The sequence below is a fragment of the Hyla sarda genome, chromosome 4 (genome assembly GCF_029499605.1).
Source record: "Hyla sarda isolate aHylSar1 chromosome 4, aHylSar1.hap1, whole genome shotgun sequence".
NCBI classification, from domain to species: domain Eukaryota; kingdom Metazoa; phylum Chordata; class Amphibia; order Anura; family Hylidae; genus Hyla; species Hyla sarda.
Window position 1 is genome coordinate 204,196,857 of NC_079192.1, and position 26,462 is coordinate 204,223,318.

A 26,462-nucleotide genomic window follows, 5' to 3' on the forward strand; every position below is an offset into this window, starting at 1 on the left:
AACACTGAACATCGCTGTTATTGGGGGGGGGGGGGGGTTCTGCTTCTCCAGTTTGTGGTGCATTTTATATACTCTAATTTATGTGTCAGAAAATGCTGGAAGGGGCATTTAGTTAATAGATAACTACAACACCCAGCATGCCCTGATGCAGCCTATGGCTGTGTGGGTGTTGCAGCATGTTGCACTGTATAGTAGTCCAGTTAAGGTTATTGTGTAACATGCTGGGAGTTGTAGTTTTGGTTCGTGTCAGCTGCATAGCCATAGGCTGTGTCAAGGAATACTGGGAATTGCAGTTAGTAACTACAACACCCAGCATGCCCTGATGCAGCCTATGGCTCTGCAGCTGACCCGAACCAAAACTACAACTCCCAGCATGTTGCACTTTATAGTTCTACAGTTTAGGTATGAAGGGGGTGGGATTCTAGGGGTGCAATATAGTGTGGGTGGCCAGAAGCCACTAAAAAAAATTAAAAAAAAATTAGCACAACTGGCAGCAGCACTTATCAGTCCACCCCTGTACAAAACATACATGCATACACATATCATACATACACATACATATACATACACCGGGCCACTGCCCCTATATCATGCATTACATACATCATACATACAGACACATCATACATGCATACACCCACCTCTGCCCCCATCATACATTACACACACACACACACATCACACATACACTCAAACCATACATATACACCATCCATATGCACACATCATACATACACCTGCCGCTGCCCCCCCATCATATATTACATACACACACAGACCTCATACACACATCATATATACACAGACCTCATACACACATCATATATACACAGACATCATACACACATCATATACACACAGATATCATACACACATCATATACACACAGCATATATACACACACCATACACACACACATCATACACACAGCATATATACACAGACACCATACACACAGAATATACACACAGACATCATACACACATATACACACACATCATACACACATCACATACACTCACACCATACATACACCCGCCGCTGATACACCCCCCCCTAATTATACATTACATACATATACAACCACCCTCGGCCTCCTCACCTGAGCCTCACACCCGCTGCTCTACATTACACAAGAAGCAGGGGGAGAGCGAGAACAAACACAGCTCGGTACACAGCTCCATCCCCCGCACACCGCTCCATCCCCCTCCCCCTGCTCTGTCTCCACAGGACCTCATCTACCACGGAGAGGCTGCAAGTTTGCATGGGGAAAACACAGAGCAGGGGGGGAGGCGAGGACTTGCTGCACGGGGCTGGGGAGGATTTCTGTGTGAAGGAGGACAGACTGCACTGCACGGGCTGGTTCGGAAATTTCACCTCACACTGGTGGGGGGGGGGGGGGGGGGTAGGGTTGGGGTTCTCTGGGCAGCGGCCCCCGGCTACTGAAATCAGCTGGAGGCCGCCGCCCCCTCCATACACCCTGAGCGCCAGTGTGAGGTGCAGACTTGCATCAGCTCCTTCACCTCACACCGGCATTAATGAAAAATAAGGGGGAAGTCGGTCTGTCCCTGCTAGCCCGATACAGGGCTAAATCTATGAACAATTCACCTGCCCGGCGCCCAAAACTACTTGTCCCAGTCGTCGGGCGATAGGATTTCCACATCCCTGTAGTTGAGGTATACCTATGATGAAAATTATCAGCCTCTCTCATCTTTGTAAGTGGGAGAACTTGCACAATTGGTGGATGATTAAATACTTTTTTGCCCCACTGTAAGAGACTGTTTTTAAAATTCCCTACCATTCCACCATACTGATGCCAGTAGAATGCCATAAATTCTGTCTGTAGTCCTTCCACTTACTTATGTTTTACTATCCTGATGACCTTCTAAAAATACTGCAGCCTCACTGGAGTGGATCATATAAGATCAATGTAGTTTATTATTTTACAGCACCATAAGGTAGTTTATTTTTCAAAGAAATTGGCAAACCCACCATTGAAAGGATACTGTTAAAATATTATGTAGAAAAAAATGTATTTAGCTTGTACTCCTAGGCAGAATCTTTTTTAGATTTATTATTATTGATCTCTGTAGGTTCAACCCTTTTTTCTATTCTGTGCAGGACTTGTCACATATTGACTGATCTATCAACATGTTACATAAAAAACTGCATTTCACAGCATGCTTCTAATGATGTAGTGACAATTGCTGATATTGTAGTAAGGACTTTAAAGTACACACAAAATTATGTGTACATTAACTATTCAGTTCACTTATTTCTGAAGGAAATAGAAAATGAGGTTGGAAATGTCTGTTGGATTTGCTTCTGCTCTCCCTATATCAGAAAGACCTGTATGCTTCCTCCATGCTTATCAGCACAGAACCAGCAGTGCACAGAGGATTTAGTCTTGTAGAATTACTGGCTGCTAAATGACATAATATGGTACATCCGTATAATTAGACCAGTTCGCTGTTTACATGGTGTGTAATACTGTTCCTTGCTTTTCCAAACCTGTTAAATTATTCTACCATGGCAAAAAATAATGGAAATAATTTTTTGTAATAAGAGGCAGATGCTGAAACATGTTAATTTTTTCTTGTGTGTATGTATGTTAGGGTGTTTCATTTTGTAAGGCAAAATATAAAATGCAACATTTTTGCAGACTTTGCTTATGCCCTGAGTCTCAGTGATGTAAAAGATATATACCCCAAATTTCAAGAAGATTGGATAATATTTAGAGGTTTCACACTTAGATTAGTTTTGTAAAAGTAAGCAAAAAAATTACTTTTCAAGGCCCCTTTCACACTATAAAATTCATCAATTAAAAGATCCGTTATAAACGTCCGTTAGAAAAGCCTTAAAAACAGATGTTAAACGTCAGTTACAAAATTCCATTCAAGTCTATGGAATTCTTTGATTATCCGTTATGACCCGTTATAGCTTGTCATGAATAACGGATGTTATTTGTGACGGAAGAAAAAATGGCACAGGCACTAATTATTCTTCTGTCACAAGAAACGGGTAAATTAGCAGACTTTATTTTTAACATTGAAGTCTATGGCAAACGGATGAGCCTTTGTCATCCGTTTGCACCTGGTTTATAATATCCGTTATTACTTCTGAGCATGCCCAGAAGATGTAACATCAGCAGACTCTTGTAGTGCTAAGGGACTACTACTACTCCCATCATGGAAAAGACTTGTTTCCATGATGGGAGTAGTAATTCCTTGGCTGTGTGAGTTTGCCAGCGGCTGGGGAGGCTACATTAGTGTTTGTAATACTACCCCCATCATGGAACAGACTCTGTTCCATGATGGGGGTAGTAGTACAGGGGCTGAGGGATTGATCGCACAGGGTCTCACTTCTGAGACCAGATGCGACCAGAAGTTATTAAAAGCAGGGGAGCTGGCGGCATGGTCTGCAACCCTGCGATGTATCGTGTGTTTTTAAATCCCCCGCGGGGAACCCTAAATGGACGGTACCGAGGAGCCATTTAGGGCACTCGGCAGGGTTTTTTAAATGAACATTGTGAGTAGCAGCGTGGGCCATATGTATATTAAAAGCAAGTTATATAGCGCTGCAGGGGGGAAGGCAGACATATAGCCTACATATCTAGCCCCCCAGTGCATTTATAATATATATATATATATATATATATATATAATGTATATGTGTGTGTATATACCCGCCTCCCGCGCATTTATAATGTGCCCCCGAAAGCGTATTAAAAAAGATATCTCAGAAGTAAGACCCAGTGCGATCAATCCCTCAGCCCCTGTACTACAATCGCAGAGTCTGTTCCATGATGGGGTTAGTAGTACAAACACTAATGTAGTCTCCCCAGGCACCGACAGACTCCCCCAGCTGGGAAATTACTTCTCCATTCATGGAAACAAGTCTGTTCCATGATGGGAGTAGTAGTAGTCCCGGCTGTGGGAGTTTGTAGGCAGAGGTGTAAAACGGCTGTACATGAAGGATGTTATAACGGGTCTTAACAGATGAATATGCCTGTTATTTTGATGGACATTATTTAGCCGTTAGCACCCGTTATTTCATCCGTTATTATACATCCGTTTTTACACAGAAAACGGATGTTTAATAACGGATGACTAGACATAGTGTGAAAGGAGCCTAAGAGGTAGTATGATAGGCAAAACGTGTTATATTAATCAACTTTGAACGATGCAATCCTTTCTTTTCGCTTGGTGATTACTTTTATGTGATGCTAGACTACCCTCAACAAGAATTGTTTTTGTTGTTCGTCCCTGACCGATTCCTTAAACTTTTTTTATGAGAGAGCAGTTCCTCTTTCTGCGACGTTGACCACCTTAAGAGTGTTCACATGGCTTCTTAGAAAATTACTGCAGTATTCTGTCACGTCGTTGAGCCCAAACAATTCAAAGAACGGCTTTTTTTTATTTGTAATGAAATGGCTCAGGTCTTCTCCTTCAAAAACTAGGTTTGTACCTTCTAATCATTTCATTTCCTTATTCTTTGCAGGTTTGGTTTCTAAATGTTTTGTCATATTTTCCTTATCAGCCTTATTTCCTTATCAGAGTAATATGTTCGTCCAAAAAAGCCAACACGTTTGTTTCTTAGGTATCTCTTAGCAGCTGTGAGCACTTTTATTTTTTACATCTGCATCTGAGTAAGTGCTCAGAAGCTGTAGCATATTCAAATCATTCTTTGGAGCCCATCGACTTACAATTGCCTCATGCCAAAAGCGAACATGTGCAAAATGTGCAACCAGTTTCATTCCTTTCAATTCTCGTTGAGGAATATTCAACTGTTTAGTGAAGAGGACAATTTTAAGTCCATACTTTGCCTTTGCCATCCACCTTGCTTGATGCAGAGCCCCTGGGAACCTGAAACTGAATATAAGAAATTTCACTAGTTTGAGATAAAAGTGATCAATGTGTGCAACCCCTAAATATTATCTGCATGCATAGAAGAGTAACGGAAGGCACTAGAATTATGATGTTGTGCAGAACTTCTTCATTCGGAATGCATAAAAGCTTCAACGGTGGGATGCCAGGTCGGGTTAGACAAGTAGCATGGTAATAGCCATTTTGCGCTTGACAAATAGCGCTTCCTCAGACCACGTGGATGGCCAGGTAAATACCATCTGACCTATGACGCTCCAAGGTAAGGGCGTTAATATCTTCTGTACAAATTACTTAAAAACAACATAGACATCAGTACTTGTAATGTATTCATTGCAGCAATATTCTAACAAAGTGCATTTCTTTTTAAAATGTATATATGTGGAAGCTTCTGATCATTCAAGAAAAATGCTCAGGTCTAGCCGGTCATTCAGACCCAATCCCCCCCTGTGCGTTTGTTCTGAGGAGCCATCTGGCTTCACATTGTAATAGCGCTTTGCATTTATCAACAATTTCAGAATGGGTGACTCGTTCTATTCCAAAGAAAGTTAAATCCGTTGTGGAGCCCTGATGTACTTCATTAATATGCAATATGAGCCTCGGTGAGCCTTTCCCGGTTTTCACTGATGCTACAGGGTCTCTAAGTCGAGTATGTAATGCCCTAATGGTGCAACCAATATAAAATCTCTTGCATGTGCACATAATGGCATATACTATATAATTTGATCTGCAACATATCACATCTCGGAAGGTAACAGGCACTCCACCTAGATTGACAGCTTTTTCTGTACAAATAAATTCACACCAATTACATGTTCCACAACGGTAGTTACCGGGGCTAAGTGTTCTGCCTAACCAATTTTCTTGATTTTTAGATGTTTTTAATTTACCTTTCACAAGATGATCTTTGATGCTCTTACATTTTTTACAGTGACTAAAGGAAAATTAGATGTATAGTCTGAAAGGTCAGTGTCATTCTGCAGAAGAAACCAGTTATTTTTAATAGATTTTTTTTATTTGTTCTGCCATTGCACTATACTGAAAAGAAATGCAGAATTTGAAAGGGGTAGCTTCAGTTTCATTAGAACCATAATTTTATCTTACGTTTTTCTTTTGTTTTTTGTTGCTTGTTACCACTTCTATTCCTTCTAAGTAATTATGTTCTAGTTTGAGTATTCGCTCTGGTCATAGCTTCTTCTAAGACCGAATTGGGTTAACCTCTTACACATAGGTGCTTTTTCAAATCATTTGCTTGGGATAAAAAAAAAAAAATCCTTATTTCTTCTGTTAATTCTTTGTAGTCGCAAAAATTGCCCATAAGGTATGGCTGTTTTAACGTGTTGGGGATGAGAACTTTGATAATGCAGTAATACATTGCAAGCCGTTTGCTAAAAATCAAGAAAATTGGTTAGGCAGAACACTTGGCCCCGGTAACAACCATTGTGGAACATGTAATTGGTGTGAATTTATTTGTACAGAAAAAGCTGTAAATCTAGGTGGAGTGCCTGTTACCTTCTGAGATGTGATATGTTTATATAGTATATGCTATTATGTGCACGTTCAAGAGATTTTATATTGGTTGCACCTTTACATACTCGATTTAGAGAGCATGTAGCATCAGTGAAAACCGGGAAAGGCTCTCCGAGGCTCATATCGCATATTAATTAAGTACATTAGGGCTCCAGAACTGATTTAACTTTCTTTGGAATAGAACAAGTCACCCATTCTGAAATTGTTGATAAATGCAAAGCACTATTACAATGTGAAGCCAGAACGCACAGGGGGGGATTGGGTCTGAATGACCGGCTAGACCTGAGTGTTTTTTCTTGAATGATCAGAAGCTTCCACATATATACATTTTAATGCACTTTGTTAGAATATTGCTGCAATGAATACATTACAAGTACTGATGTCTATGTTGTTTTTAAGTAATTAATTTGGACAGAAGATGTTGACGCCATTACCTTGGAGCGTCATAGGTCAGATGGTATTTACCTGGCCATTGGCTTCAGGGTAGGCGTGGTCTGAGGAAGCTCTGTTTGTCAAGCGCAAAATGGCTATTACCATGCTACTTTTCTAACCCGACCTGGCATCCTGCCGTTGAAGCTTTTATGCACCCCTAATAAAGAAGTTCTGCACAATATCATAACCGTGCGTGCCTTCCGTTACAATTTCAGCATGCATAGAAGAGTATCTCCACTACAGAGAAAAGCACCACTGGTTTTGTGCATACACCTGAGCTCCACTGCTCTGACAGCCTGGACTGTGATATTGTATGAAGTCTATGCTATTCAGTTAGTGCCAATCACTTTCACTACTCTGTTCCCTAAATATTATCCAATCTTCTTGAAATTTGGCATATATATATATATATATCACTGAGACTCTGGGCGTAAGCAATGTCATATGAAAATCACATCTTTGAAAAAATGAAACACCCTAATATGGAGGCTGCCATCTTGCCTTAGCTGTTGTTTAAAAGCATTGTAAGATACCCTTTACAGCAAGCCCTTTGGACCTAAGCAACTATAAACAGGAGCTATCCTGTGTGATGTGTGAGTTGAAAAGGTATGTTCAGGAAGGGCTGCATAAACCTAGTAATAGATTACCTATAAAAGGCAGGGAAGGATGATATGGTGGAACTGGTCCGAAGAGTGAATGACAGATCAGCACTCGCACATCCCTACTGCTTTGAGCAGGGCAAATTACCGTTTTACTCTCTAGACCCAACCTGTGCATTCGGTTTGGTCTGTTTATTGTAAAAATAATCAGATTGACAACCCGACATATTTTATGGATGCATTTATTAACGTGGTTTATTAAATGCTTTTTACTATAGCATAGATTTTAGGCGGTATGTGTTTTTGCATTTTATTGTATACACACTTGTATTGCTTGCACTGGTTTGACAGCTGTTAAGTAGAATGATATCTATAGGCAAAAGGCAGTAAAAATATGTGTATAATACATCAAACTTGTCTCCAGACTATTATTATACATGCACGTTGTGTGATTCATAATCCGATATTCCATCTTCCTCTGATTATGACCTTCAGTTCACAAACACTTAACATAACTGTCTGTTGTTGTTTAGTAGCGACTGCTTTTCAATACAAATACATTCTACACGCACGCACTGCTTATGTACACTTAGGTTTTTCACAAAAAGTTTACCAGGCCAGAAAGTCTAATATAGATCAGTGTTTCCTAACCTGTAACACTCCACCCATTGTAAAACTACAACTCTCCTCGTGCTCTGACATCCAAAGAGTATTTATAGGTGCCTAAAAATCTGAGTGATTGTAATTGTTACATGATGATGATATGATCTATTTCTATTAGTTTTATCAGTTGTTCTATTAATTTTATCAGTTTGAATAGCAAAGTTTTAACTTTAGAAGGGAATTAAAACTACTGATTGTTCACTATAGAGCAGTGTTTCTTAAGAGACCCCCCCAACAGATCATGTTTTCACGATTTCCTTAGTCTTCCGGCATCACCACAGTTATATCACCTGTGAAAGACTAAGGCTAAGTTTCTCCTTTTTTTTTTTTTTTTTTTAAACTCCAATTCTGCCGTATGCCGTTTTTTCGGCCAAAATACGCTGCGGCCAGATGTTAGCTGTAAATCAATGAGAAATCACAAAATTCTTTTTCCACTTGCCGTTTTTCAGTTTGGTGTTTTTCTAATCCTTTTGGCGTATTTTCACTCTCACTTTTTTTTTTTTTTTTTTTTGCATTTTTCAGCTCCTCGGCGGTTTTGTAAAATCACTGTATGTTGAGCCACTGGCGTTTTTTTTCCTGAAATCGTGGCATTTTTCTCACTTTCTTTACTTATGGGAGTAAAAAAAAGCCAAGAAAAATACCATGTGGGTTTTAACTTTGGTGTTTTTTCAGGTGTTTTTTTATTCTCTTTTGGACTCTAGCGATCCAAAAAAGTGATGGAGATAACTTTTTTTAAATAAAATTTCGTAGGGTACCATTAAAAATAAAAGAATAAAAAAGATACAGTAGTGATGGAGAAAATTGTATTTAACAAAATTTATCTTTTTTATAACAACATTTTTATTAATTTTTAAACAGGGATCAATTTATGTGGGTGGGCAGGCCACTAAAAATATAGCCCACAATAATAAAAATGTAGTGTGTGTGTTTGTGTGTGTTTTTCACTTTTTTTATTCTTTATTTTTTTAGGTGGTACTACTACTCCCAGCATGGAACACTCACTGTTCCATGATGGGAGTAGTAGTACCTATACTAATTGACAGATCGCCCCGGGTCCATTGCGATCCTTCTGTATAATGTATAGATGCGGCCAGCCGCTCCTCTATGGTCCCCTGCAGTGCCGTATATATATACACCTGTTCATATTTCCCACAGAGAGCTGTGATTGGCCAGATGGTTCCAGCCAATCACAACTCTCTGGGAAATATGAATAGGTGTGTATATATATATGTCAGTGCAGGGGACCATAGAAGAGCGTCCGGCTGCATCTATACATTATACAGGAGGATCACAGCGGGTGTCAGTAGTGACAGTCGCTGTGATATTTCCTTAACTGCAGGTACTACAGCTCCCGACATGGAGCAGAGCGTGCTCCATGATGGGAGTAGTAGTATCTGCAGTTAAGGACAGATCACAGCGGGTATCACTCCTGACATCCGCTGTGATCGTCCATAAAATATCAGAGATGCAGAGCGGCTCTATACAGCGCCCGCATCTCTGCACTATACTCCGGCCAGTGATATGAATAGAACATAACTCATTCATATTTCCCGCTGAGAGCTGTGATTGGCTACAACCATCTGGCCAATCCCCACTCTGGGTAGAAAATATGAATGAGTGATGTTCTATTCACATCACTGGCCGGAGTATAGTGCAGAGATGTGAGTGCTGTATAGAGCCGCTCCGCATCTCTGCTATATTATGGACGATCGCATCGGGCGATCTGTCTATTAGTACAGGTGCTACTCCTCCCATCATGGAACAGTCTGTTTCATGCTGGGAGTAGTAGTACTACCTAAAAAATTTCAAAAAGTAGAGAAAAAATAAAGTGAAACACTCACACTTTATTAAAAAATAATTAAAATTTCTTTATAAAAAAATATAAATTTCGTTAAATACATTTTTTTTTTCCATCACTACCAAAGGGGTGAAAAACACAATTTCCACACAAATGAAAAAACGCCAGAAAAAAAATGCCAGATGCAGGAAATTGCACTGGCGTTTTTTCTCAAACCAAAAAACGCAGGACAAAAAAAAAAAGTTGAAACTTAGCCTAAGGAAATCCTGAAAACATGACCTGTTGGGGGTACTTGAGGACCATGTTTGAGAAACACTGCTATAAAGAACTGGGAGAGGAGATAAAACCTAGTTCAGCTCTGATTTACATCTCTAGCATTTATTTAGTAATCTTGAAGAAGGGCTGGGGAAGTGCACAAAGCTGTGGGTTCATAGCATAATTGACCCCCTCTTGGACACTTGTGATAGCTATGCCACGGAGGCTACAAGAAGTTTGTTTTTAATTTGTTTTTGTTTTCTTCAGTCATGCAACTCACATGACCAAATTTTAGGTATGTTTGAACACATGCTGTTTTCTGTACAAAACTGACTGCAGGGTTAAGTATTGCAATTGTAACAGAGGATGAAAAAAAAAAAACAAGGCAGTTTTACTCTTTCTGTGTAACTAAAAAAATATGTATTGAGCCCTGGTCTTCTTCCTGGTGGTGGGACCTAATACGTAACACTGCCGCTCAGCCAATCACTAGCCAAGGTGGGACATCACTGCGGCCAGCAATTAGCTGAGCTGCAATATGATACGTTGACGCCCAGCAACCTGGAAGAGGATTACGATACTGGAGCATCAGGAGCACCCCTTAAAGTGAAAGTGCTGCATTTTACATTTAAATTAATGGAATAATTATTGTTGCACTGGGCAGTGAAAAGTCTCAGCTTTCTATAGTGTTTACGTTGTAGACTCATGCACATTTCCTTTGCAGGTTTATATACTGTACAGATGATTCTCCTGATCCTAGTGTGAAGTATGAGGTAAAACACCATAGCAGTGTATATTTTATTATTATTGCATAAGGTTGAACAGTTTTTACATTACTAGTCTGTCTCTTTATGCCATCACTTTTTTTTTATTACTGTCTGGTCTTCTTCCCATTGCATCATGTAGGTCTAGAAACTTTCATCTTGGTGTATTTCTGTTCCTGACCACTTTTCTACATTCAAAGAGTTTTATTAAAGGGAAACTGTCATCAGTATCACGCGCACTAACCTGTTAGTACAGGCATGTTGTGCTGGTGACACTAATAGTGACAAAATGTATAAACCTTCCCCTGATTTGTGGTCCCATTCGGCTGTTATTGTTTTCAATTTTCTAGTATAGGACAAAGTAATGGACCACTCCTCATCCAACAAGGGCCCTAAGTCACCCTCCAACTTACCACTGACCAACAAGGGAAATTTCTCATAAGAGTGTAACAGTTCCCCATAAAGCCATGAAATAACCCCAGAAGAATCCAAATTAGTGACAATCGATTCCAAAATAGCATTAGTGTGGATCTTCAGCCACCCCAGCCTACCCTGCGCTTAATAGACATGACAGAGTTGTAAATAATTGTTTTCTAGAGATGAGCGAAGTTACAGAAATTCGATTTGTCACAAACTTCTCAGCTCGGCAGTTGCTGACTTTAGCCTGCATAAATTAGTTCAGCTTTCAGGTGCTCCGTTGGGCTGGAAAAAGGGGATACAGTTCTAGGAGAGAGTCTCCAGCCCACCGGAGCACCTGAAAGCTGAACTAATTTATGCAGGCTAAAGTCAGCAACTACCGAGCTGAGAAGTTCATGACGAATCGAATCACTGTAACTTCGCTCATCTCTAGTGTTTTCATAAGGGATTCTAGTATGGGGGAATCTCCCATTATTGTTTTCTTTAGTTACCTTAACACCAAATAGAATTGTAAGATTTTTATGATCCACCATAAAGGATCAACATATATGTTTGACTGTTTAATAGAGATAACTTTGAACTGCACCTACCCATTTCCAACATGTATCCAACATGTATCCAACATATCCACCAGTCCACCAATTAATAACCCTATTGACTGGAGCTTCAATATGAAGATTGTCTCAACATCTAAACTTGAGATCTGCTATTCATTCTCTACCTTTTTGTGTTTCTTCTTTTTGATATGTCTTTATTGTTATGTAAAATAGAAAAACATGTTACATAGATATGAAGTGGCAATATTTATTTAACTTTCATAAAAATAATGTTAATATTTATAAAAAAAGAAATGTGGCAGCCAGAGATCCCCATAGGCCTTGAATACATATTTGGACACAGCTGTTCTACCCTGCAGAGCCCCATTTGCTCCCAAAACCCTACTTCCTGGAAAGAAAGAAATTTAGGCAGGCCTGGGTTATGCCAGAGAAGTATGAACTTTGAGCATGATAATGAAGACCGTTTCCCTTTTATAGTTTTTCAAAAATAAGCTGCACATAATATTTTTACATAGTAAATATAAAGACAGTGGGGAAGATATATGAAAACCTGTGCAGAGGAAAAGTTGCCCATAGCAACCCGTCAGATCGCCTCTTTCTTTTTTTAAAAGGCCTTTGGAAACTAAAAGAAGCGATCTGATTGATTGCAAGAAGCAAACTTCTGATGGGCAACTGGTCAACTTTTCCTCTGCACAGGTTTTGATAAATCTCCCCGTATGAATAAAAAATGAAATTTCAATACTAAGCAATACAGGAAGCCCTACCCTATATGAAAGTGAATCACTAGGTATTGTCTCTATCTTTTATATATCCAAGAAAGAAGCCCCATCCAAAATGGGCTCCAATCAGAGGAGTTAACATTTTGGGGGAGATTTATCAAAACCTATGCAGAAGAAAATTGGTGCGGTTTCCCATAGCAACCAATCAGGTTACTTCTATACTTTTTAAAAGGCCTCTGAAAAATAAAATGAGCAATCTGATTGGTTTTAATAAATCTCCCCCCTTGTTTCTCAAAAGTGAGGGGCAATTGACCTCAATTAAGCAAGTAGCGAAGACACAGGAGGAAAGACAAGACAGATGGGGAGGAAAAAATAGAGTACATTAGAGGTCTCTAAGACTCCATACAATCTGGAGAAATTACAAAGATTTCCACACTGCTTTAAATTGGTATTTGAAATCTTTGATAATAGTTAAATGGGCACTCTCATTAAAAATGTTTTTGCTATTGCACTCCTTATAGTAAATAAATCTTTCTAATGTACTTTCTTTTAAAAAAAAAATGAAGTTATATGTGTTTAAAAAAAATCTGCTACTAGGTGTCTCCCTACTTGTCCAGAGCACATTTTCCCCCCGTCTTTTGCACAGACTTTGGACTCCTGCTGGCCTGGCAGAAGTCCAAAAGCAGGAAGTGCTGAGGTGGGTGTGTGCAGCCATATCCAATCATAGCTCATCTCACACACTGAACTACTCTAGCTTTATAGCTTCAGATGATGTCACAGCCTGCTGGGTAGCACCCCTTCCCAGTCTGTGAATTTGACTGAGACTAAGCAGAAAATACAGTGCAATATAAAATTTGGTAAACTAAGAAATAATACAAATAAAGGCAGGGGGTGGTTTATCATGATGGGGGCATTGAACTGTTAGGGATATAAAATTTAACAAGATCATGAGAGGTACTCTTTAAGTGGTTATTGCCCATAATCTAGTTCATTTTCATATTGCTCATTAAAGAGATGGATCTGCTGGGTTTTCTAACTTCCAGGTGTAGCTAGTTTAGCAGCTAAAAAGAAAACGTATGTAGCACCATTTGACATGTGGCCATTCAACAGAGCCTTCTCAGGGCATTTTTTCATTTTGACACCTGCCACTAAATTTATTAATTGATCTGTGCTGATCCTGAACTTATGGACATGTGGGCATTTCACCAAATCTGAAACATTGTGCCTCTATTACCACACTTATGAGAGCATAACGGCAAAGCTGAAGGGCACATTTTCACTATCTTGTCCTGTACAAAACACCAGCGTAACACCACTTTTCATCAAGCTTCCACAAGAGCCATATTAATAAAAAGGTTAGAGGTGGGCTCCACCATCTAGGACCATTTGAAAATGTCAAGTCTTCCTAAGGTTGGCCTCCCACCTTGACATATAAAACAGCTTGTCCAAAACAAGCATCAGCGCTCTATTGGTCAAAGACATAAAACTCTGTGCCCTTGTGAGCCTATAAAAAGAGAACAGGTTGTTATATCGGTATTGTTAGCTTTCAGATTATTAATAAAATAAGATGTCTGGTTTTAATGAAAGACCACAGAGTCTGATATTTTATGGACTGTTTACAAATAGATAAAGAGATTTAGTCTCTTTCCTAACTATCTATGAAGTCCTCTACTCTAATAAACCCTTTATTTGCCACCTAAGAAAGATGACTGGATAAGACCTGGTATAAAGTCAGGGTTGCTGAGGATGGTGGCCGCAGGTCTATGGGAAGACTGAAGTGGAAAACTGGCTCGCAACCTGTCCCACAAGGCCAGAGAATTTGAGAAGGAAGGGTAAAGAATGACAGGCTTGTGTTTTAAAGCATGATAAAATATTTATGGGGAAAATTTAGGCAAGTCATGCTCTCAATAGAAAGCCCTGATGAATTTGTGAGTTAGGCAAGACTGACAGCCTGGCTTCGTAAGATTCAACATTCCTATTCTCCCTTGGTGTCTCAAAGTATAAGGTGTAGCAGAACCGCACTGTGTTCCTAGATATATTTTGTACGTGTCAGAAAAAGTGTTGCGGGTTGGTACCTACATATGGTGTTTGCTATACCATGTAAATTTAAACCTGTGTTCCCTAGAAGCTACAAGTACAACCAATTTTGCTAAATCTTGCTGTAGCTAAAAGTCTTAGGATGGTAAATGACCCTATTCTTTGTCCTGTAGTTACAGAGCTGGGAAATAAGCATGTCAATGCTATGAGAATGCCTTTCTTGGTAGGTGACTTCCAGCTTTAGCTAACAGAGCGGGGGAAAAGATTGCCACAGGCCACGTAGACTTATGCATCAAGATTGATTCATTATACATTCATTACTTTCCCTGCACTAAGATTAATAGGAAATGAAGGTGTTATGTTGGCAGTCACTCTGACCTCCAGGGCTTAAATATGATTGTATCAATGTATTATGTTACAGATGATCCAGTTGTATCAAAATGATGTTGATTGCGAAGTAATACTAAAGGAAACGTATTGAGAGTTCATGAACCTGTTTGGCAGCTTTTACTTTGAGATACATTTTATTTCTGGCTTATTCAAATCATGCTCATGTTGGCATTAGCAGTATTGAAGGGATAAGCTGGATAATTTTAGTGATCTTGATACTGCTTCACATGAAGAATTATGCATATATTTACTTCCCACAGACATTCAGTCACTGCTGGTGGACTAACAGGCCACTTCCATTTTTAGGTCTTATTAAAGTTTCACACGCTGTGAAATTGTATGACAAGTACAGCATGAGTCTATTTGACAAATACATTGAATGGAAATAGATTTAGCAGTTTTATTACAGATTTTAAAACTTCAGCAATAATTCTATTTATTTTACATTTTTGCAATTCAGCAGTTTCACACTACTACTTAACTTAATTATGGTAAGTGGTGGGAGGAAAAATGGTACTGTTTTATGGTCTGGTGCTTTAGCCATTCTTTTGGGATTTAATGGCATCCTGTAAAGCAATTTTGGAGTCTATCAACATTTTTTGTTCAGTAAATAGAATTGGAAAATGAAAGCTGACAGAGACTCAAATTAGAATGGAATAATATTTGGTGATAACAAATATTTGAATTGATTTTAGAGTGAATAGCTGTTATAGAGCCATCTGGAGTTGTATAGAAGGATAAATTACAATTTGGTAATTTCTTAAAGGGGTACTGCCCTGAAAAACTTTTTTTATCTTCAACTTGTGCCAGATTTGTAAGTTACTCCTATTAAAAAATCTTATCAGCTGCTTATCATCTACTGTATGATCCACAGGAAGTTCTTTTCATTTTGAATTTCCTTTCTGCCTGACCACAGTGCTCTCTGCTGACACCTCTGTCCATTTTAGGAACTGTCCAGAGTATCAGCAAATCCCCATAGAAAACCTATCCTGCTCTGGACAGTCCTAAAATGGAGAGTGGTGTCAGCAGAGAGCACTGTGGTCAGACAGAAAGGAAATTCAAAAAGAAAAGAACTTCCAGCTGATAACTCCTGGAAGGATTAAGATTTTTAAATAGAAGGAATTTACAAATCTGTTTAACTTTCTGGCACCAGTTGATTTAAAAAAAAAAATGTTTTCCAGTGGGGTACCCCTTTCTAATGATTAGCTAGTGAATGGTCAGGTTTTTTTTTACAGGGATCGACCGATTATCGGTTTGGCTGATATTATCGGCCGATATTCACGATTTTGGACATTATCGGTATCGGCAATTATCATTGATCACGGGGGGGGGGGGGGGTAACTTATAACTTATCGGTATAAGTTATCGGCCCTAACCTCCACAGAGTATCGGTATGGGCCCTAAAAAATAAATCAAATGCTGCATTTATAACTATAGCCGCAAATCTGCACCACACAGGTTAATGAAATGAAGAAAGAAGATAACCAGCAGAGTTTTTGTGAGTTTTCAGACATTGCTGAAATATATTTTACAATACTGTGCCAGAAGATATGTCACAAGAAAGTGATTTTTCTGGCTAGTTTTGCCCTTTACGAGGCTAATAGCATATAGCTTGTTAGAATACAAAGCCACAAGAAAGAAATATTGTTGCAGGTTGGTGAGCTCCAAATAGATGGTGCAGCATATGAATAAGGCACAGTCTGCTCTTATTCACATGTTGTGATGCCAATTTAGCGCTTACCAGCCCACTACCACTTTTCTTGTGGCTTCATCTCCAATGTAACCACATACTTCTAGCTTCAGGAAGGGATTAACAAGTTTGAGACTTAGTTTTCTTGTGACACATATCTTCTGCCACAGTATTGTAATTGTGATAAACTGATAATTAAATATCTAAGCTATGTGTGAAAACCCCCACTTCTACGCAGAGAAATGGATGAATCTCTCGGCTGACCGGGTAGCAGAACGCAATGCCAACTGCTTCCCTGGCTAGTGCATGCACTATTTCTTCCGTTCATTCTCCCGTCACAAAATAACGTCCGTTATTAATAACTGGCTATAATGGGTTAAAACGGATAATGTAAAAATCCCATAGACTATAATGGGCTTTTGTAACGGCCGTTTATAAACGGATGAATTTTATAGTGAGAAAGCAGCCTAATAAGTACGGGAGGGATTAAGATTTTTTTTAATAGAAGTAATTTACAAATCTGTTTAACTTTCTGGCATCAATTGATTTAAAAAAAAAATAAATTAAATAATTCCTCCGGAGTACCTCTTTAACCCCTGTTCAAGCAATTGTTGTCAATGACATTCTGTCATATATAAATACATTTTTTTTTCTTCTTAGCTTGTTCTCAGAAAGTGGTGTGAACTCATTTCAGGGGCAGAGTTCAGATGCTTTGTTAAGGAAAACAAACTCATAGGTAAGTACAGTTGTGTATAAGTTACTTTATCATTTATCACTTTATCTGTGTGGACAATCAAAAAAGGGAAATTATGAAAGGTGAACAATTTTGTTACTGAAGATAGTGTCATCAATGTACCTGTATGTGAGCTATTATGGCATAAAGTAAATTTGATCCAATGTTTCTTCTAATACCAGAGCAAAAGGCTTCTGATATAAGTTAAAGGGGTAATCCACTGGAAAAAAATGTTTTGATCAACTGGTGCCAGAAAGTTTTAACAGATTTGTAAGTTACTTCTATTAAATCTTAATCATTCCAGTACTTATGAGTTGCTGTTATGATCCACAGGAAGTTCCTTTCTTTTTGAATTTTCTTTCTGTCTGACCACAGTGCTTGCTGCTGACACCTCTGACCATTTTAGGAACTATCCTTAGTAGGAGCAAATCCTAATAGAAAACCTATCCTTCTCTGGACAGTTCCTAAAATGGACAGAGGTGTCAGCAGAGAGCACTGTGGTCAGGCAGAAAGGAAATTCAAAAAGAAAAGAACTTCCTGTGGATCATAACAGCAGCTGATAAGTACTGGAAGGATTAAGATTTTTTTAATAGAAGGAATTTACAAATCTGTTTAACTTTCTGGCACCAGTTGATTTAAGAAAAATGCTGTCCAGTGGAGTAAGCCTTTAAGAATTCTGACAAACTTTACTGCAGTGCCTGGAAGCTTAATGATTAGATGCTCCAACTATGTAAACTATGACAGTGAACCTCTACTTTACATGGTGCCCTCTTGACAGGACCACTGGAGAGACTTCCCCCTTTAATAAAACCTTATGTTTAAAGCTTACCTGAATTGTCAGGTAACTTTAATATGAGCTGCTCTATGTGTATACATAAGTAGCTGCACTATTCCTGTCATTTTTTAACAGAGCCAATCTCAAAATTTCCGTTGTCATTGAGCTAGTGAGTGGAGACTAGCTGCTAATCTAGAAACAGCAGCATGGAGGACATTATAGAGCGCTACTGAGCAATGTAAGCTGTAAATTAAGCACGGACCTCATAATACTTAATACAAGCTGCTGCAGCAGCATCTCCCTGTGTGTCTTTCTGCCGGTCTTGCTCTGCAGCTCACTTTTCTTCCCCCAACCCCTTTTCACATGAAATCTAATCCCTGAAATACCAGATAATCAGTGTTTCTTGTCACTACTGATTTGAGCAGTTTTTTCAGAAAGATTGAGGAGTTTATATGGGAGAGTGTATATGGAGGATAAGGCATTTTTCTCTAGTAAGATATATTACACAGTGTCTTATATTCACTTGTGCTGATTTATGCAAAATCTGTTGAAGTGATGGTGCCTGTTTAAAAATAAGAAAAATATGTTCCAAAGTGCATAAATGACCCAAATGAAAAGTTATTTACACACTAATTTTCTTTTAAAGATACTTTTCATTTTTTTAGCTTTCTTAACAATTTGCTTTATTATATAGTTTTTTTTAACAACATTTCATTTTTCTTTTGTATACCAAAGTTATTTATAAAGGTAAAAAAGCAGACAGAAAACAAAGATTGTATGTTTTAACATTCCAGGCCCAGGTTGAAATGTTATTCCTGATGCACATTTAACAGGGATCTAGAAGAATCCATCTGGCTTAGATGCAAAGTATACAATGCCTCGGTTCTATGAATAATATTTTAGTCATTTTTAGACACACGGAAGGCAGCTGACAAGAAATACCAGTATCCAGCCTCAGCTTTTTACATTAGACTTCAAATGTATTCTCACAATCTTGCTCCACTATATGATGACTCAGTAACTGCATGGATCATTTCCATAATTCCATTTTGATTACCCAAAACATATGGTATTAAATAAAGTCTCCAGTCATGGTGTTACAATAATGAATAGAAGTCCCTTTATTTCCTTTTACAACATAATTTTATGCTTGTTTAGGGTATAGTCACACACTGCAGTCTTGTTCTGGTTCTTGTTTTAATTGTAACAACATTGTGGAAAAAACCTCCTTATGACTGCAACATGTCAATAAACCCTTAAAGAGTACCTGTCATCAAACCATATTTTCTAAACTACTCCTAACACCCCTCCTGCCCTAAAATAAATGAATAAATAAATAAATAAAAAACCTTTCTCCTTGCAGGCACAAGTCACTGAAGCCTGCACCACACACACTTCTTGAGACCAAACTAACTGTTTGACCTGCGGCATGGAACAGAGCAGAGCCACCTAGTGGTCGTTTTTCAATCACATTAAAAATATAGGTTGAGAATTTTAACAGCAAGTAAATAAAAAAGAAAAAAAAAAAGGGTCTTCTAATTACATAAGAAACAATATATTAAAAGTTTAGTTTGGTGACAGGTAGTCTTTAAAGAGGTTTTTCCATATTATTCAGTAATCCCCTATGCTGAGGCTTGGGGGCTGATAGCAAGCAGATCAGTGCGGCCTGACCCATTTATGGTCTATGGGGCTGCCAAACATTTCCAAGCGCTGAACTCAGAAGTAGTTCAGCAGCCTCATAGACAATGAATGGGATGGTGGCTACACAGGGCACTGCCTGCACCATTTATTCCAGGGATAGAGACCCCACTGATCTGCTTTTATCTCCTATGATGTGGATAAAGGATAGCATAATGCTATGAGAAAACCCTATTAAGTTTCTGCATCAAGGGACTCTGCCAGCTCTATCATATAGGTGCCCCTGGCATATAGGTGCTAGGGTGCTGAAATTAACCATACCTTTATTTTGCTGATCACAATTTCTGAACTATTAAAGTGCCTTTTTCATTAACAGCTATTGTCTCAGAGGAAGCACACCACCTCCCTTCCCCTCTCACCTAGCTTTCACTGATTGATGTATAGAGCTCTCTGCTGGAAGCTGAGCCCTGTACATCAGTCAAGATGACCAGCAAAGCAAAAGGTATCTGCAATTTTAGATTGCATCGGGTCTCACTCTTGAGACCTGCTGCAATTGCAAGTTAGAGCTGGGTAAAGTGTGCAGCAGCACCTGTCTTACTCCCCAGCTGTCACTCAAATCTGACCCTTTTACTGCATAACTCTATGGCAGGGGTCTCAAACTGGCGGCCCTCCAGATGTTGCAAAACTTCAACTCTTAGCATTCCTGGACCTTGCCCAGATAGCCATTTGCTGCAGCTAGTGGCTGTCGAGAATGCTGGGAGTTGAAGTTTTGCAACATCTGGAGGGCCACCAGTTTGAGACCCCTGCTCTATGGCATTAACAGATTGTACGGATTGGCTGACTCGAGATTGCAGCGAGTCTCAGGAGTGAAACCCATCTGGACAATGGAGGACATTTATCATTTTTGCTTTGGTAAGCGAGTTCTGTAGTCATCATTTTTTTTTGTTTTGCTTATATGTGACATATTTATCATACTATCACAGGGGGTTGATACATTTGGCTCAGGTAAGCAAAAAACTATGAATCACTTTTGAATACCATTTTTTTTTTAGCATACATAAACAAAAAACAATGAGAGAGAGAGAGAGAGAGTCTGTGCCAATCACAGGTCTGCCCGGGAAATATTAAATTACAGTGCTGTAGTTTCATTTTCCTGTCTGCCAGCTCCACTCCCCGGCCACCCGCCCGCAAGCTGTTGGGACTACAACTCCCTGCATTTCCTCACTGTAAAGGCATGCTGGGAGTTGTTGTCCTGCAATAGCTATCAGGTGGGTGGTAGATGCGGGTGGGTGGCCGGGGAGCAGAGCTTTACAAAAAGTCGCACTTGCGACTTTTTGTGCAACTTTTTGTTAAGCTCTGCTCCCCGGCCACCCACCCACCCGCATCTACCACCCACCCGCAAGCCAGGCACTTAGGCGCACATGTGACTTTTGTAAGCAATAAAACCCCTCTAAATCCCTTGATAATCTCCCCCAATGTGTCATATGGTAAGTTAATTCAAATGACTGTAATGCTTTAAGTATCTTAATTCATCTTTACATTTTGCTGGAAAAGAAATGCCATATTATGTTTGCCCTTAGTCACACAAAAGACCAGGAAGGTTAGATATTGGCAATTGTGGGACGGTCCTTGTGTCTCTGTTTGCTCGTAATATAGGGAGAACATTGCGGTCAGTCATGATTTACATATCCTGGATAAGAAAGCACATTTGTGAATGTTAATGAAACCTAAATTATTCTTATGGTTTTAACTGTTGTATTGATTATACTTATTTTAGGTATATCTCAGAGAGATTACACACAGTATTATGAACACATCTGTAAGCAAAAAGAGGACATCTGTAGATCAATAGAACATTTTTTCCAAGAAAACATCCAGTACAAGTTCCTTGATGAGGATTGTAAGTAGTTTAGTTTCAATGCCTACAGTTAATTGAAGGATTTGCTGCATAAATGTTTCATTTAGGGTAGAGCCACACATGCCGTATTTTGCTGCATATCTTCCTACCCATTGAAGTCACTGGGTAGCATAATCAGCTGCATATTTTGCTACCCATTGGCTTTATTGGGTAGAAAAAATACACAGGTGCAAATACGCACCAAAATACGGCATGTTCGACCCTATCCTTAGGGTGTATTTACGCATACATTATCCTATGCTTATTTGATGCTGCAGATTTGAAGCTGTGTTCATTCATTTCTTTTACATTAAAATCTTCAACTCCAAATCCTGCTCATCAAATATGTGCAGTATACTGTACATATGAATACACACTTAGTGTAGGGTCACACATAGTGTATACACAGCGTATTTCCACCGAGCAAAATCCACTGCGTAGCGTGAAATACACTGCATATTCTCTTACTGCGCACACAGGGCTGGTGCAGGTAGCCCTGTGTGTATGCTCATATGGTTTGGAGTTCGGACCAGCGCACCGACGTGACTGCAAAGTGTGGGGATGCGTTCGAACCTCACTGCGCACACAGGGCTGCGCACTCAGGGTAGCCCTGTGTGTATGCTCTTAGGAGAATATTTTGCGTATTTCCCGCTGGGCAGCAGATTTTGTGCATCGGAGAATACACTACTTCTATGTTACGTGTGACCCCACCCTCAAAAGGTTTGTCAAGTTTTCAATCTGTGTCCACACATTACCACATGCACTTTGGCCGTGTGTTACCACAAATGACCAAACTTGTGGTAAAAAGATACATGTTCTTACTGCGATTTGAATAATTATAGTTGTCAAAAAATGTATCATTTTTACACGCTTTAGGCCATTTTCTGCAAAAGCACATTTGGTAATTTGTTGCGGTACCGCTAATTGGCCACAGTGTGTGAACACAGCCTCAGAACAGGTATAGCTGTTATAAATTTAAAACCCTAAGGGAATATTAAAAAGGGTTGTCAGTTTTTCATTCTGAATGTTTTTGCATTTTCACAATCGGAGCTTTGGTATAATCTGATCTCTAGCAAATGAGAAACGGCTGCACTACAGTTCTTGTAAAGTGTACAAAAGGGAAAGTACATCTAGTGATGTAGAGAATCCTGGGGGGGTTAGCCTTTTAGAACTCATTTTGTTTTAGATTGAGTAACTATTTGTACCGATATGTCCTGAGGAGACAAGCATGGTGCAGACGTTCAGCCTTCTAAAATGCTGTATTATGTTATAGTTTTTACAGGAGATGGTACAACTCTTTTGAGGTGGGCTTAAGTAGGCAGTTTCTTAATTTAGGGCCAGTAACTTAGCAGGTAAAACTTGTGATATTAAGTTCTCCTGTAAGTTTGCCTGATAAATATTCCTGTGGCCAGAAGGCTTCTAGATAGTTAGTACAGGTATCAGTCCTATAATACGTTCATTTTTTCACACAAGTATTTGCCATCACATATACACAAATGTATATATAAAATTCACACTTTGACGGCAAGGAATTTTTAATTCTCCTCTTCCTAGTTTTCTCTATCAAATTTTCATCTAATCTTTGGTAACATTAGCATAGGCATCTCACATAGAGCATATGAGTTCTATACATGTAACTAATATTGTACTTTTTTGTCTTCTAGTTGTTTTTGACATATACAGAGACAGTGAGGTAAGTGAAATGTCTCTACCGTAAGGGTCTATTCACACGTACAATATTCTGCACAGATTTGACGTGCAGGATTTTCTGCTCGAAATCTGCGCAGAATACTGTACGTGTGGATAGACACTAAAGGAATAATCCAGTATGGACTATTCTTAATCTATCCTGCCTGGACTGAAAAAAAAGTGAAAATAAGCTTTCACTTACCTTCCTACGTTCCCCCGGAGCTGCGCTACAACTGACCGGTCAGCCGGGCTGTCTTCTTCCTACTTCCCTTGGGCTGAAGCGCCGTGTGACGTTCCAGGCTATCACCGGTCAAAGCGGGACAATGCTGCGGCCGGTGATAGGCTGAAGCGCCGTGTGACGTTCCGGGCTAAGGGAAGTCTGAAGAAGACAGCCCGGCCAACCAATCAGCTGTAGCGGGGCTCCGGGGGAACGTAGGAAGGTAAGTGAAAGTTGATTTTCACTTTTTTTGCAGCCTGTGCAGGATAGATTATGAATAATCAGTACTGGATTATTCATTTAATGTAATAAGCTGTAAATGGCATTTAGCAGTTTGTATTGCATGACATCCCGGTTTCTGAAGATACACTGCTCAACAAAATAAAGGGAACTCTTAAACAACACAATGTAACTCCAAGTCAGTCACACTTGAAATCACACTGTCCAGTCAGGAAGCAACACTGATTGACAATCCATTTCACATGCTGTTGTGCAAATGGAAAAGACAACAGGTGGAAATTATAGGCAATTAGCAAAACACCCCCAATAAAGGAGTGGTTCTGCAGGTGGTGACCACAGACCACTTCTCTTTTCCTATGCTTCATGGCTGATGGTTCACTCTAGTGGTAGCCTGAGACGGAGTCTACAATCCACACAAGTGGCTCAGGTAGTGCAGCTCATCCAGGATGGCACATCAATGCAAGCTGTGGCAAGAAGGTTTGCTGTGTCTGTCAGCGTAGTGTCCAGAGCATGAAGGTGCTACCAGGAGATGGGCCAGTACATCAGGAGATGTGGAGGAGGCCGTAGGAGGGCAACAACCCAGCAGCAGGACCACTACCTCCACCTTTGTGCAAGGAGGAGCACTGCCAGAGCCCTGCAACATGACCTCCAGCAGGCCACAAATGTGCATGTGTCCACTCAAACGGTCAGAAACAGACTCCATGAGGGTGGTATGAGGGCCCGACGTCCACAGGGGTTGTGCTTATAGCCCTACACCGTGCAGGATGCTTGGCATTTGCCAGAGAATACCAAGATTGGCAAATTACCACTGGCACCCCCTGGTCTTCATAGATGAAAGCAGGTTCACACAGAGCACATGTGACTTACGTGACAGAGTCTGGAGATGCCGTGGAGAACGTTCTGCTGCCTGCAACATCCTCCAGCATGACCAGTTTGGCGGTGGGTCAGTAATGGTGTGGGTGCCATTTCTTTGGGGGGGGGGGGGGGGCAATTAGTTCATTCATTCAGATCTAGGATGTGTTAATCTTAGTGTTCCCTTTATTTATTTATTTTGAGCAGTGTACATGGTCCAACATTAAGGTAAAACCAATTGTAAATATGTTTAATTTTATAAAGTACTAAGAATATGTAAAAATGAAAACTTCACAGAGGTGTCCATAGCATTAAAGTCTAGGAAAGATGCATTTAAAATATTATCAATGGGCAAGGCATGCTGAGTATATAAGGAATGTCAGGCTGAGGGGGTGGTCATGTAAATCATAGTGAAGTGACAAGAGCTTAACCAACCTCCCTCCCTGAAAAATGTAATTATAGTATTATGTTATGAGGCTAGGTCACAATTCCAAGGGTGGATTGTTCAAGTTGACCACTGTCAGCAATCTGCCAAGGGGACCTTACTAGTTAGGAAGCGTAAGAGCAGATGGTAGGGGATCAAGCTATCGCTCAGTGGATTCTGCAGTATTGGGGCTTGTTGCAGGTGTGTCCTGGCTTGGAGAATGTAATGTTGCAATTCGCTGGACTTCCTTTTCCCTGGATGTTTGAAGTCTAATAAAGTTGTCTACAGCCATTTGTTTTTCCAAGAAGTAATTCTGTTGTTTTTTGTGGGGGCTGGGTCAGAGAAACTAAGGTATTAGCCTCTTGCAATGCCCAAATAAAAGCTTATTCCTTTTATTTATTTATTTGATCAAGCAGCACAACCTTCCCTATATGTCCACCATATAATATAGTGCAATATTACAATAAGGTGATAATTTGGTTTTCATCTTCTCCTTAGTTGGTTGTTTCATAACATTACACTGTGAAATTCTAAGCCAGCTGTAATAAATGACAGTGTTATTTTACTATGGCAGCATCGTGCATTTTAATTGCAAAACTTATGTGACATTTTTTCATTTTGTTGTTAAGTCTTTACTCAAGAACAATGTTCACTAGACATCCTGGGTGTTTTATGTCTGCAATTTCAGATTTCTATTATTAATTCATTTGTCTCCATTAGTGGTAGCATTTACCAACTTTGTTTATATTGTAGAAGGGCCTTGCTATTTTATATTCTAGGCTATTTTCGCTGTGTACGGTTTGATTAGCTAATAAAAGTAGCACCATTTTTATTTAGATTTATTTTCTGCCATGTAAAGTTAATGTGAGGCTGAAATTATTTGTTAGCTGAACTGATGGACCATTGTGTGGTTATTTAGGGCTGGGTTCATATTTGAAGCTAATTGTAATTGCTTCAATCTAAAATAAAAAAATAAAAAATCACATAACTTTGCCAATTGTCTTAAAACATGTACCAGACTGAGTACAATAACACCACTGAGTGCTGCTAAGGAAAGCTCTATGGCGAAAAGATAGGCATAAGCAGAGAAATATGCTATATGTCCAGTATTTTTCTCCACTAAAGTAGCAGACACTCGACAGACACCATTTAATGGGATCCATTGGGATTCTGCGGTATTCCTTGTGCAAAGGGTCCATTTGGCTCCTCAGCGGTGATATAAATGTAGGCTTACATGGTTTTCTGTAAAAGCCCCTCCCTGTCAGC

General features: G+C 39.5%; 1 protein-coding gene across 2 annotated transcripts in view; it reads left to right on the forward strand.

The window, feature by feature from the left end:
- Positions 1-26,462, forward strand: part of CDC123 (cell division cycle 123) — a 79,854-nt gene that overhangs the window by 44,771 nt on the left and 8,621 nt on the right. For both annotated transcript variants that reach the window (XM_056573322.1, XM_056573324.1), the window contains exons 7-10: positions 10,882-10,930; positions 17,392-17,467; positions 21,655-21,777; positions 23,439-23,467. In XM_056573322.1, coding sequence (XP_056429297.1) covers positions 10,882-10,930; positions 17,392-17,467; positions 21,655-21,777; positions 23,439-23,467 — 277 coding nt within the window. The remainder of the gene's footprint in view (positions 1-10,881; positions 10,931-17,391; positions 17,468-21,654; positions 21,778-23,438; positions 23,468-26,462) is intronic.